We start from the raw sequence: 14,127 nt of genomic DNA on the forward strand, positions 1-14,127 counted from the left end.
ATAATTTTTAGTGATTCACAGGCGCTTTTGAACTAAAAAATCACAGTTTTTCATCCAATTTTCTTTAGAATGCAAATTTATGTCATATTTACAGCTTTTAGGTGAAAATCGAGATATTTTATTCTACTTGAACCTTTTACGAAAATCCCTCAAGGGTTACATAGATTTGAGCTCGAAAAGACCGAATTGTCCAGTAAAGTGCATGTTTAGGCTCTCACTGCAACTTTTTTCGAACGAGGGCCGAGAAAAAATGCGAAAAATCGGTGTTTGCACACAATACACCGCATTTTACGACATTTTGTACTTGCTTTGTTTTCTTGTGTTTTTCACCGATTTTTCCGTGTTTTCTTATTAAAACTGATAAATAAATATTTTTTGCAGATGCTGAAATAATTTCCATATGAAAAAATTGTGAATTCAGTCGGCAAGTAGCGGTAAAAGTGGGCAATGTAATATGGTGGATTACGGGAATAAAAAACCCAAACTTTTTTCCAAACATGATACATATGCTGTTTAGATGCTAAAAGTACCTGATTATCATAACGAGACCGCTGAAAAAGTTTTAAGATTTTCAAAATTCAACTTTTTTGGTGAAAAAGTAGAGATTTTCGCACAAAAAGTTGAATTTTGAAAACCTCAAAACTTTTTCAGCGGTCTCGTTATGAAAATCAGGTAGTTTCAGCATCAGAGCAGCATATGTATCATGTTTGGGAAAAAGTTTGGGTTTTTTATTCCCGTAATCCATCATATTACATTGACCACTTTTACCGCTACTTGCCGACTGAATTCACACTTTTTTCACTTGGAAATTGTTTTAGCATCTGAAAAAAATATTTATTTATTAGTTTTGATAAGAAAAAACGGAAAAAATCGGTGAAAAACGAAAGAAAACACGCAGAAAACAAAGCAAGATAAATGGCCGCTGAAATTTGTCGGGGACTCGGCCATGGCCTAGAAACCTTTTTGCCTCGTCCCTCGTTCAAAAAAAGTTGCAGTGGCTCTAAAATCCACAAAAAGTATCAAATTTATTGCCGAAAATTGCCGCACATCCCTGACAAACATTGAAAATTGTTTATTTTTGTGATATACGTAAAAATTTTCCAAAAAAATCGATATTTTACACGAATGAGGTGTTCATTTCTTTGTTTATTTTTATATTTACCTCAGCGCTCTCAATTTTCAATCAGGTTTGTTTAGTTTTTTCAATTTAAATTCCGCTCGCAAATCTCCCATTGCAAACGCGCTCCGTTGGCAATCGAAGCCGGCCAGTCGACATTGCGGTGACTGTCGCCATTTTATCACGAGTTTTAAATAAAAAAGCATCCGTATTTGTGATTTTTTGCTATAAAACGTTGAATTTTCGCTTAAAGTACCAAATTTACCGCTTTATATCCCATTTTTTCAGTAAGAAATGTCATTCGGGTGGGTAAGCCTGGTCGCCACGCCAAAATCCCATCCCTTTGAGGAAAGGCGGATTAAGGTATCGTTTTTAATCATTTTAAGCTGAAAAACAAGCCCAATTTTCAAATTTTCAGGTGAATGGCTCGAACGACCCGGTAAAAATAGGCCGAGCGGTCGCGCGCATCCAGGCAACCGCTGAAAATGCGGTTTTTGACTGTAAAGTGAGCATTTTTTCGCATATTTCGTTATAAATATGAATTTTCCAATTTTCCAGGTCTTATCGAGAAATCACGCGATTCTTTGGTTTCGAGACGGCGAGTTCTGGCTCAAGGACACGAAAAGCAGCAATGGAACCTTCGTGAACAACGAGAAGCTGCAACAAACCGTCTCGGGACGGGACACGGATGTCAGACGGGTCTTCAGTGGAGACATCATACAGCTCGGCGTGGAAATTGTGGAAAACGCGAATAAAGGTAACGAAAAAACCCGTGAGACACACACTTTTTTGATAATTTTTTAGTACTTTACATGCTTTTTTTAACTCAAAAATGGAAGAAAAGTCGCAAAACGCACATTTTTCTTCATTTTCCAACGAAAAATGGCTAGTTTTGACTAAAATCTCAACTTTCGTCGCATTTTCGTCATTTTTTCGCCATTTTTTCATTCAAAAATGGAAGAAAAGTCGCAAAAATCACTGTTTTTTCATCTTTTGTCCTAGAAAAAAATTAATAATCTCTTTAAAAAGTTCCAGTCGTGTACGGATGCATCTACGCAGTCATCAACTGCTTCAATGCCGATGGGAAGCTGATGGAGAACACGGGACCCGCGAGCGAAGAAGGTCAACGGACGACGACGACAACGCTTGTCAGCAATCGGAAGCTGTTTCAGATGCAGCAATACATATCAGAAGCCCAGCATCGGTATACATTTTCGCTTCATAAGGAGGATTTCTCAAAAAAATCTCACTTTTTCCAAGAAAAACTTTGGTTTTTCACACATTTTCGCCACTTTTCTCACGTTATTTCGATTATTTTCAGTAATTCACAGGCGTTTTTGTAGTCAAAAATGGAAGAATAGTCGCAAAAAAGCCATTCTCCTCTGTGATCAAATTTATTGCTTATTTACAGCTTTTTAGATGAAAATCGACGTGTTTTCTTCTACTTGAAGCCACTTGGGGCTTTTACGAAATTTTTGTATGAAAAATTCGCGGAGATCACGATTTCTCGCAAATTTCAGAAAATGTATCGATTTTCTCCTGGAACACTTTCAAACAAACACTTTTGCGATTTAAATAAAGGAAAAATCAGCGAAAATTGGACCAAAAATCACACGATTTCTAATCCTGTAATTTTCAGAGAAAAGCAGCGAGAGGATAAGCTAACCGAGCTGATGAGCATCATCGCAGCCAATGAGCAAGCTGCGGAAACGGCCTGGAAAGCTCTGGTAAATGAGGATCGACTTTTGGCCAGGTTAGGACTCGAATTACGCAAAATATTGAAGAAAATTGATTGATTTTCGCTTAAAATGCTCTTAAAAACTCGAATTTCGTAGTGAAATTCCTCAAAAATTGCACTTTTTCCAAGAAAAATGGCTGGATTTGATTAAATTCTCAATTCTCGCTTTCGCTGGAATTTTGAGCCCGAATGAAGCAATTTTCTCAAAAAAAAACCCATTTTTAGTCAGAAAATTGCCGATTTTAGCTGATATTAGTAAAAATGTTCACTTTTTTCTGAGAAAAGGAGACAAAAACGGCAAAAAATTAACTAAAAAAAATCAAATAAAAGTCAATTTCTATCTGTTTTAGCTGAATTTAGGCTATTTTTCTGAATTTTGAGCTCAAAAAAACAATTTTCTTAATAAAATCTCCTCATGAAAAATTTTAGATTTTTTTGCAAAAATTCCGATTTTTTCTTCAGAATAGAATCACTGGAAGCACAATTGTCAATCCTATCCTCCAACAACAATAATCCGGACAAACAAAAAGAGGAACTTCTCAAAATGATCGACGAAAAGACGAAATTCGAGGCCAAGACGAAGGAGATGATCCGTCGATTGATTGAGGAGAACGGAGAGACGACATCTCGCTTGAAAGACATGGAAAGATCACTGGAGACGACGGAACAAACGTATCAACAGCTCCGATCACGGAATGAGGATCTCGAGACGGCGTTGGCGGAAACGACAGAAATGTTCGATGCGAAGGCTGCCGAGTTGGAGCAGGCCACTGCTGATTTGATTGAGAAGCAGAAGGTTGTGACGACTTATGAGGAGAAGCTCACCGATTTGCAGCAGAAGAATTTGAAGTTGAGCAAGAGTTGTGGTGAGTTTGGAGCTGAAGAAAAGCTGAAAATCGCGCCGTGAAATTTCGTGTTTTCCAGACATTTTGGCGTATTTTAGAGCAGGAAACACCGATTTTAAAAGCTTGAAAGTGGCTCAAAATGAAGCTAATTAGCTAGCAAATACAGTAAAAAATAGCGACGAAAGCCTATATATTTAATTGCAAATCTCTTTTTTTTTTTCAGTCATTTTGAACATTTTAGAGCAGAAAAACTGATTTTGCTGCTCAAAATCCTTTTTCGAGCTCTAGAAGGAGCTGAAAATTACACAGAAATTTCGAATTTTGGATGATTTTCAGTGTTTCAGTGCTCTGAAAGGCTCTGAAAGACTCGAATTTGTATTAAAATTGACAAAAAAAAACACAAGTTTTGCTGCTAAATTGGCAAAAATCGATGTGTTTTTTTTTTCTGAATTTAGGCAAAATTTTGAAGCTATTTTGAGTAATTTCAAGCGATGAAAACGATTTCTGGTGAGTTTCGGGCTCAAAACAGAATTTTGAGCGGAAAAATCAGTTGTTATATGCTCTAAAATGCACAAAAAAGCACAATTCCAGAGCGGCGCGAAACTAAAAATTTGGCACAATTAGATATTTTCAAGCTTTATCGCTTGCGTTGTAGAACAAGGAAAATCGTTTTTGAAGCCTGAAAATACTCAGAATGGCTTCAAAATTTTTTTTATCGATTTTAATGTAAATTTGAATCTTCTAGAGCAATAATTTCTGCGTCATTTTCAGCTTATTTTCAGGATTTTGAGCAGCAAAATCAATTTTCATAGCGAATGGCGGTAATTTTCCGCCAAATTCGGTATTTTTGAGATCATTTCGAGCACCAAACTCACCAGAAATCGATAAAAACCGCTTGAAAATACTCAAAATGGCGCCAAAAAGCTAAATTTTAGTACAAAAATCGGCCTGTTTGGCTCATTTTTCTCTTAATAAATCATAAAAAATTCCAATTTTTCAGTGATAAACGAGACGGCTTCCGGATTGTCACGCCTGTTGGCCAACTCAATTAACAGTGGAAGCTTCATCGATGAGCCCGAACTTCATTTGCTCATTAGTACGCTGAAATCGGCTTCCTATCTGCCACCACATACCCGGGAGACCACATCATCATCGAATGATAATTCGTCGGCGTCGGATTCCGCCGAGCTTCATACACAGTTGATCAATGGATTTGCTCAGTCATCTGAATCGTCGGAAGAGTCGGAGGAGAAGAAGAAGAAGCCACAGCAACAAGATGATAAGACGACAATTGAAGCATATCTCAAGACAATTCTCGAGCTACAGGCCAAGAATCGGGAGCTTGAGATGACAGCAGCAATGGCAACAATGCCTGAAGTTCAAGAGAACCATGGATGCCTTGAAGCTTCATCGCTGAAAGAAACGCTGGAATTTTCACCGTCTGGAAATGTTTCGTTCTTCCCGCCTTCGGAATCTGCGAATTTGTCCGGATCATCAACTTCCACGTCTTCACAGGCGCCACTATGGCAGAAGCAGGCGACGATGGTGATGAAGAAGCCCGATGAACTTGAGAACTTGGTTAGCGAGTTGTTCTTCGAATTTTTATGAAGAAAATTAAAGAAAAAAAAATGAAAAGATAGAAGAAAAACGCTTTCGCAACGTGTTTTATATTGTTTTGAAACATATTTCCCCCTTTTTTCAGCTAAAATGTGACGATTTTAGCCATCCTGGGCTTTTTTTAAACTGAAAACTGGCACAGTTTGGTGTCGTCGATTTTCTCTCGTGTACTCTACGAGGAGGATAATATGATTTTTATCAAGTTTCAGCTATTTGCTGTTGAAAACTACTGGAAATTCCGAATTTTCAAGAAAAAAGTGAAATTACTCGGAAATCATGGGTTTTTTTGTAGACAAAACTTTTGAAAATCCATCTTTTCCTCGGGGAGTACACACTGACTGCGTAAATCGACACATCGCTGAAACTAGCGGATTTTTTTTTCAAAACTGTGACTGTCTGAAATTCAGAAATACCACAAAACGAGTGAAAAATTCAATTTTTAAACTGCAATTTGGATTTTTTGCTAATGTTCCTGTTCCAAACCAATCAGCGTCTTCGAACTCCGCCCACTTTTTCCGATTAGTTGAAACGTGGGCGGAGCAAATCGCTGATTGGTCTTGCACTTCTCGTTTTGAAATTTTGGCTAATCTCTATCTTTGAATTCCCGCCAAAATGAGAACTGCTCGACCAATCAACGACATTTGCTCCGCGCCCACTTCTCAACCAATCCACGAGTTGCTGGGCGGAGTTCGAATGGCGCTGATTGGTTTGGACATTGGAGCGCACTTGCACCTCACGACCTCCACAATTCGCGGGAATTCGTTTCGCGGGGACAACAGTTTTTGGCTATTTTTGGCTTCACGCTCTCCTCAAAGCCGAATAATTATTAGAGTGCGCTTGCTGCGCGTCGCGTTTCTGCATCCGCGGCATTTTGACTTTCCACTGAAAAAAGCAGCATTTTCAGATTTATCGAATTTTTAGCTTTTAAATTTTTTTTCTGCATTTTACGAACAAACCTTTTTTGTTAAACAGTGAAAATTGAATTTAAAATGACTAAAATGAACTTTTTTCGTCCACTGGTTGTGAAATGGTTTGAAATTGAAGAAATCAACGGGATTTTTCGTATTTTCTGAATGTTTTTCTATTAAAAATCGGTTTTAAACCATTTTTTGACCCTAATGTTAAGTCAAAAATGTATTAAAACCCATTTTTAATAGAAAAATATTTAGAAAATACGAAAAATCCCGTTGATTTCTTTAATTTCAAACCATTTCACAACCAGTGGACGAAAAAAGTTCATTTTAGTCATTTTAAATTCGATTTTCACTCTTTAACAAAAGGTTTGTTCGAAAAATGCAGAAAAAAAATTTAAAAGCTAAAAACTCGATAAATCTGAAATATCTGCTTTTTTCAGTGGAAAGTCAAAATACCGCGGATGCAGAAATGCAGCAAGCGCGCTCTAATAATTATTCGGCTTTGAGGAGAGCGTGAAGGCCAAAAATAGCCAAAAACTGATGTCCCCGCGAAACCGATTCCCGCGAATTCTGGAGTTTGTGAGGTGCTACGCAAGTGCGCTCCAATAATTATGAACACACCAGGAGGTCGTGATAAAAAAGAGAAGTTTGCAAAAAAATAAAAGCCCGAAATCTTTAAATTGTTAATGTAATTTTTCGCAAAAAAAATGTCACGTTTTGCAGTTGCTGTTGGTGTCACTGGTTCCGCTTCTCGCATTTCTGCTCTCAGCGATTGCTCCAATCCAAAAGCGATTTTCAAGTGGATCATCACCACAAGTGAAGAAAGAAGAATAGTGAAGGATTATCGCACACACAGTTTTGTGCTAGAAATATTATCTCAAATCAAATCCGATCTCTCTCTCTTGTCCACGAAATAATTCCTCTCCCCGTTTCATTCTCCCCTATGTATTGTAGTATATTCTTTATTCATATTATTTATTTTCATTATTTTCCCCGCTTTTTTAACCCATTTATTGATCATCCCCACTAGCTCTTTCACACATTTTAATTTAACTATTAATTTTGCGTATCTCGAGGAAAGTCGTCGGAATTTTTTCTTTCGATTTTTCGCAGTTTTTTAACCAGAAAGTTGAGAAATTTTGATGTTTTCTTGGAAAACTGAAAAAAAAATCTGCAAAAAATCAAAAATCAATTGAAATTTTTCGATATTTTTGAGATTTTTCTTCGAGATTTGAAAAAAAAAACGAAAACTTTAAATTTTTTCGATTTTTGAATCTCAAATCTGTTGAAAAATAGGAAATTCAGTTGGAAAACTGCTTGATTTTTATTGATTTTTTAAAAAATTTCCGAAAAACCGACATTCTCGATGCGCTAGTTACGTGTTTCATGTCTTTGTGCTGTGCTATCATTAAATTATTTCCCTTTCATCCCCCGAATATTCCCTTTTTTCCTATTATTTTCAATTGAATGTTCGCTTACAAAACTGAAAAGAGGGTATAAGCTTGAGCCGTTGATTCCTTCTTCCTATCATCATAGTATTATATAAATATATTATTTCCAATTCTAAGGCTTTTTCTCCCCGTTTATCGCATTTCTGTGTATAGAATCTAATTTTTTCCCCCATTTTTTGTTGCTCGGCCCCATCGAAATTCGTGCTCTAATTTCTGACACGAAAAACGAGTTTATAAACATTTTTCCTTTAATTTTAAAATATTTTTTCCTGCAGATTTTGACAGTTTTCAGCTGAATTTAAATATCTTTAAACTTAATTTTGAAAATTTAAATTGAAAAAAAAAAAAAGATTTTTAAAATATCTATTTACGTCAAAAACGGCTCAGGAAGGAATCTGAGAGAACTGTGAGATTTGACGGAAAATTTGAATCAGACTAAAATAGAATATTTTTGTTGAAAATTATAACAAATTTTCAGTAAACTGAAAATTTTTTCTTTTTTTTTCCCTGAAAAGTTGTCACCTATAGGCAAAATTTAAGATTTTAGTCGAAATTTGCTGGAAAAAAATAGTTTTCATCAGCTAAAAAAATCGACAAAAAAACCTTTAAAATAATTCTGATTGTTTGTATAGAATACCGCTTTCAAAAATCGTGTGAGAGAAAAAAGCTAATTATTTAACGCTCGGAATAATCACATTTAAATCAATATTTTTGTTGAAATAATGTGGCCTAGAAATCGAAAGATGGCCTAGGAATCATTTGCGCACGAATTTAAAATTGCCAGCCACTTTGCCAGATTTCCCCGTATTTTCTTCGTTATAAATGTAGTTTGGGGTAGTCCCTCTACTCATTCTTCAATTTTTTCGAAATTTTGAAATGCCATATGTGCGGCAATTGCCGCTCGGTAATTTGCCGATTTGCCGTAAATGCTCAATTCCGGCAATTTGTCGATTTGCGGGAAATTTTCATTTTCGGCGATTTGCCGATTTGCCGATTTTTTTCATAGAATTTGGTTTTCAAAATAGATGCAAGAACGTTCTTAGAATGCGTACAATTTTGCCGATTAAATTTAAATTCTGAAATTTCCAAAAAAACAGAAACCACAATGTGCCGATAATTTTCGGCGATTGACCTTCTTCCGGCAAATTCGGCAAATTGCCCATTTGCCGGAAAATAGTTTGCCGCCCACCCCTGTCCTTAAATAACCTTTCTTTTATCTCTTTTAGTATTTAATCTTATCAATAACTTTGATCAATCAAAAGAAGAATTCCTCAATGTCTCCTGTCATCAATAAATCTGATAAGAAATGAACGGGGATATAATCTAAAACGGAAGCCAATACTCTTTCTTCCTTTGAGCTATTGCCGACCGATAATTGGAGGTCGGCTATAGGTTATCGCAGTGCGTAATAATGATTTTTCAAGGACGAAAGTTGGCAAAGATTGTGGATAAGGCTGTTTTTTCTTGAAAAATCTCACTGCAACTTTTTTCGAACGAGGGCCGAGAAAAAATGCGAAAAATCGGTGTTTGCACACAATACACCTCATTTTACGACATTTTGTACTTGCTTTGTTTTCTTGTGTTTTTCACCGATTTTTTCCGTTTTTTTCTTATTAAAACTGATAAAAAAATATTTTTGTTAATGCTAAAATAATTTCCAGATGAAAAAATTGTGAATTCAGTCGGCAAGTAGCGGTAAAAGTGGTCAATGTAATATGATGGATTACGGGAATAAAAAACCCAAACTTTTTCCCAAACATGATACATATGCTGTTTAGATGCTAAAAGTACCTGATTATCATACCGAGACCGCTGAAAAAGTTTTGAGATTTTCAAAATTCAACTTTTTTTTGTAAAAAAGTCGAGATTTTGGCACAAAATGTTGAATTATGAAAATGTCAAAACTTTTTCAGCGGTCTCGTTATGAAAATCAGGTACTTTTAGCATCTAAACAGCATATGTATCATGTTTGGGAAAAAGTTTGTGCTTTTTATTCCCGTAATCCATCATATTACATTGACCACTTTTACCGCTACTTGCCGACTGAATACATATTTTTTTCATCTGGAAATTATTTTAGCATTAGCAAAAAATATTTTTTTATCAGTTTTGATAAGAAAACACGGGAAAAATTGGTGAAAAACGAAAGAAAACACGCAGAAAACAAAGCAAGATAAATGGCAGCTGAAATTTGTCGGGGACTCGGCCATGGCCTAGAAACCTTTTTGCCTCGTCCCTCGTTCGAAAAAAGTTGCAGTGAATTTTGCAAAATCACAAAATTTTAATGAAAATATATTCATTTTATTCAAAAATAAAAAATAAAACCACTTCTCTGTCTATAACATGGAGAAATTCGGAAAAAATGGATTTTTTCACTAGAAAAAATAATCTTTTTACAGAGATGCCGTCCCGCAACGATGGCCCGGCGCTTCTCAAGAGGCGATCAGCGAAGCCGTTTGCTGGAAATCTACGACTACGACGGCTCACGAAAGCATATCTTGAGCCGCTGGATGATAATAATAAGGAAATGTCACCGACAGTGGCGAAAATCGACCAAATTTATGATTTGAGTACGTCGGAAAAAAAAATTTTCGCCTAGAAATTCCTGGAATTTTTCTGAAAAAGCTTATACGTGAATAGATTCATACAAAAAATTGAATTCGTTGGAGCCAATTTTGAGATTTTTTTTTTAAATTAGAGGATGCGTTTCGCAAAAAACTTCGATAAAATTCGTAAAATAGGCAGAAATTTACAACAACAAAAAAACTACTTGCCGATTTGCCGGAAAGTTCAAATACGGCAATTTGCCGATTTGGCGGAAATTTTAAATTTGCCAATTTGCCGATTTACCGGAAGATTTCAAATCCGCCAATTTGCCGGAAATTTTTCGATTTAGCGGAAATTTCTATTCCGGCAAAGTGCCGATTTGCCGGAAATTTTAAATTTGCCAATTTGCCGATTTACCGGGAGATTTCAAATCCGGTAAATTGCCGATTTGCCGGAAATGTTCAATTCCGGCAAATTACCGATTTACCGGGATATTTCAAATCTGGTAAATTGCCGATTTGCCGGATATTTCAAATCCGGCAAGTTTCCGATACAAGCTTAAAAAACTGAAAAAATTTTGAAATTCCTAACATTTTCCAGCACAAGAACTAATTGTACAATGCCAAAGTGTAACCAGTGGACTATTTCCTCGATATTCAAAAGATCGAGATGTCGGATATGTGAAGGATAGTATCTACTGTGCAATGGCCTGTTGGGCTTGCTCGGTGGCTTACAAGTAAGCCGATTTTCATCAGTATCAGCAAATACTTAAAATTGAGATTTCAGACGACTCGATGATGATCGTGGAAGACAGACTGAGCTGAGACAAACTGCTGTGAAAACGATGCGAGGAATCTTGTTCTCGTGGATGCAACAGAGCAAAAATGTACGATTTTGTTAGAAAAGAGTACACAGGAAAAAACTCTGAAAAATCGGAAAAAAATCGAAAAATTAATGAGAAAAATCAATGCAACAGGAAAATATGAAAAATTGGAAATTTTTCAAAAAAAACAAATTTCGAAAAGCAGACACAGTTAGAAGAAAATTATGCAAATTAATTTTTTAAAGTAACGAAAATATTTAAAACTTTGAATTTTTTTTTATTTTCGAAATTTAAAAAGTTCAAAAATTCACGATCAATCAAATATCAAAAATTTTGCAAATAAATCAAAACATTTTTTCCGATTTATTAAAACCTGAACTTCATGCCAGTAGCTTGGGTTCGTTCCGATTTTTCAAAAAAAATTTAAAAAATCAATTTTTTTCTGAAAAAATATTAGATTTTCAATTTTTCGACGAAAAAAAACGCTTGATTTTTCTGGATTTTTAAGTTTTTCGAGAAATTAAAATTTTTCGATTTTTGAGAAAAATTTTAATTTTTCTTTTAAAAAAATTATATTTTCAGATTTTGTTAGTAAAAATTAAAACGATTTTTCAACCAAAGTATTACGGGAACACTTCTGAGAATGCGTATTGTGCAACATGTTTAACGTGCAAAATATCTCGTAGCGAAAACTACAGTACTCCTTTAAATTACTACTGTAGCGCTTGTGTCGATTTACGGGATCTCGATTTTTGAAAATAATAGAAATCATTCATTTATCGATAGAGTATAAAAATTGAACAAAATATGAGCAAATAATACGGAGAAACGAATGAAAATAAAATATGTGTCATTAGTCGAAAAAAAAAATCAATTTCAAAAATCGAGCCCGTAAATCGACACTAGCGCTACAGTAGTCATTAAAAGAATTACTGTAGTGTTCGCTACGAGATATTTTGCGCGTCAAAAATGTTGTACAATACGCATTCTCAGAATTTTGTGATAATGTAATATTTCTAATTATCACATCCATCATTTCCCAGAATTTAAGCTTCAATCAATAATTCCAGCTCGACGCGTTCAAATCCCAAAATTCATCAGAATTCGCTCTCCACGCTCGTTTCGATTTATCATCTGGAATGGGTCTCGAAACGCCGAACGACGATTTACACTATGGACATCTTCAAATGGATCTTGTTGCTCTTTATCTACTCACATTGGTACAAATGATTTCAGCCGGATGCAAAGTTATCTATACTCATCATGAAGTGAATTTCATTCAAAATCTCGTTTTCTACATTGAACGTACCTATCGTACGCCGGATTTTGGAATGTGGGAGCGTGGAACGAGATATAATAATGGAAAACCTGAACTTCATGCCAGTAGCTTGGGTTCGTTCTGATTTTTCAAAAAAAAATTTTAAAAAATCAATTTTTTTTCTGAAAAAATATTAGATTTTCAATTTTTCGACGAAAAAAAAAGTTTTTCGAGAAATTAAAATTTTTCGATTTTTGAGAAAAATTTTAATTTTTCTTTTAAAAAAATTATATTTTCAGATTTTGTTAGTAAAAATTAAAACGATTTTTCAATTTTTCAATAAAAATGGTTTTGAGATTTTCTCCAACAAAAAGAGAAAAAATTCGTTTTCCAACAAAAAAAAATGTAGTTTTAATTTTTGATCGAAAAATCCAATTTATTTGAGAGAAAATTACTTAATTTTTAGTTTTTTCAAGAAATTTACGAGAAAATTGTTCAATTTTTCGTTTTCTCCCTTTTTTCAAAAATGTTTTCTCAACTTTTTAAACAAAAATGTCTAATTTTTAAATTTTCAGATATTTTTAAAACAAATTTTAATTTTCGAAACGAAAGTTTGCATTTCCCAATTTTTCAGTTTTTCTAAAATTCTAAATTTCCAAAAAAAAGCGGAGTTTTTTTTTTAAATTTTTCTAAAAAGGCAATTTTCAAAATGTTCGATTTTTTGAAAAATTAGAAAGAAACCTGTTTATTTTAAAACATTTCGAAAAAAATTCGATTTTCAAATTTCCTTTAAAAATCATAATTCAGTTTTCTAGATTCAATTAAAATTTTAGCTTTTCACAAATAAATAATTCTGAAAACATTAAAAATAAGAAAATGTTCCGATTTTTTTAAATTATAAAAAAAAAAAAAAAAATCCAAAACTAAAAATTTCCAGGAATGGTAAAAGCCGCCCTGGAAGCAATCAATGGTTTCAACCTATACGGCAGTACGGGAACATCAGCATCAGTAATCTACGTGGATATTGATGGGCACAATCGAAATCGTACCACTTTTGAGACGATTCTCCCACGGGAAAGTAACTCGAAAAATACGGACGCCGCACTTTTGATGACTGTCGGATGGCCAGCATTTGCTACTCACGATGAGACACTTTTCGAGAAAACTATGCAAAAATGTGTGAGAAGGCTTGAAGGTCGATTCGGATTGAGAAGGTACATTGAGAATCTGGAAATTTTCTGGAAAGTCTGAAAATTAGATTTACGCGCAACTCAGAGACTTGAAAGCTTGCCGAAAATCGAAAAATTATAAATTTTTCCTCAAAAATTACCTAAAAATCCCCCTATTTCGATCATTAGGGGGTGTTTGAAATCTCGTGTAGTCCTCGAGGAGAAGAGAAAATATCATGAAAGAATGACCAATAGTTTTCTAGAAAATTCCTCAATTTCACGATTTTCCCAGAAAATAGAAGAAATGTTACTTTAAATGGAAAATTTTTTTTTCAAAATTCCCTAAAAATGTGAGTTTTTTTTCTTGAAAAGTTGAAAATTTTTCCGAAAATTGACCTAAACTTTTTTAAAACTTCGATTTGCCGATTTTTCCAAGTTTTCCTAGAATTAAAAAAATTTTACCGACAATTTTGTGCCGCCGAGCTATCGAAGTTTAATTGGAAAAATTTGATTTATCTCTGATAGTGAATCGGCAATTTTTTCTATTTTTTAAAGTTCAAAAAATTGATATTTTTCTTGGATTCCTTGATTTCCTGCTTGTAAATAACCGATCTGCCGAATTTGCCTGAAAAACGGCAACTGCCGAAA

At 34.6% G+C, this 14,127-nt stretch overlaps 2 protein-coding genes and 1 non-coding gene across 6 annotated transcripts in view; all 3 read left to right on the plus strand.

The window, feature by feature from the left end:
• The first annotated feature begins 1,399 nt into the window (after nucleotides 1-1,399).
• On the plus strand, nucleotides 1,400-7,943 carry slmp-1 (FHA domain-containing protein). 2 transcript variants are annotated; one of them, NM_001307413.4, is made up of 8 exons: nucleotides 1,400-1,480; nucleotides 1,536-1,622; nucleotides 1,676-1,874; nucleotides 2,147-2,321; nucleotides 2,757-2,870; nucleotides 3,318-3,721; nucleotides 4,701-5,278; nucleotides 6,955-7,943. In NM_001307413.4, exons 1-8 carry the CDS (start codon nucleotides 1,412-1,414, stop codon nucleotides 7,063-7,065), a joined length of 1,737 nt encoding a protein of 578 aa, NP_001294342.1. In that variant the 5' UTR covers nucleotides 1,400-1,411; the 3' UTR covers nucleotides 7,066-7,943. The 2 variants fall into 2 exon arrangements, with proteins under 2 accessions (NP_001294342.1, NP_001294341.1); NM_001307412.2 differs by having other exon boundaries at nucleotides 2,153-2,321; nucleotides 6,955-7,941.
• Nucleotides 7,534-7,936, plus strand: Y67D8A.10. The gene has a single exon (NR_131462.1). It is a non-coding gene; the product is annotated as an Unclassified non-coding RNA Y67D8A.10 (non-coding RNA).
• Nucleotides 7,944-10,079: 2,136 nt separating the features above from the next.
• phkb-1 (Phosphorylase b kinase regulatory subunit) overlaps nucleotides 10,080-14,127 on the plus strand; it is a gene marked incomplete at both ends in the record, with an annotated part of 30,165 nt that continues 26,117 nt past the window's right edge. The window contains 5 exons of one of the 3 annotated variants that reach the window (NM_067902.8): nucleotides 10,080-10,252; nucleotides 10,830-10,965; nucleotides 11,016-11,115; nucleotides 12,123-12,444; nucleotides 13,248-13,524. In NM_067902.8, the coding sequence (NP_500303.4) occupies nucleotides 10,084-10,252; nucleotides 10,830-10,965; nucleotides 11,016-11,115; nucleotides 12,123-12,444; nucleotides 13,248-13,524 (1,004 nt within the window). Of the gene's footprint in view, nucleotides 10,253-10,829; nucleotides 10,966-11,015; nucleotides 11,116-12,122; nucleotides 12,456-13,247; nucleotides 13,525-14,127 lie in introns of those variants that run through there. The other 2 variants (NM_171301.7, NM_001028384.6) reach the window with 2 other exon arrangements.

The sequence above is a fragment of the Caenorhabditis elegans genome, chromosome IV, assembly GCF_000002985.6.
Source record: "Caenorhabditis elegans chromosome IV".
NCBI lineage: Eukaryota > Metazoa > Nematoda > Chromadorea > Rhabditida > Rhabditidae > Caenorhabditis > Caenorhabditis elegans.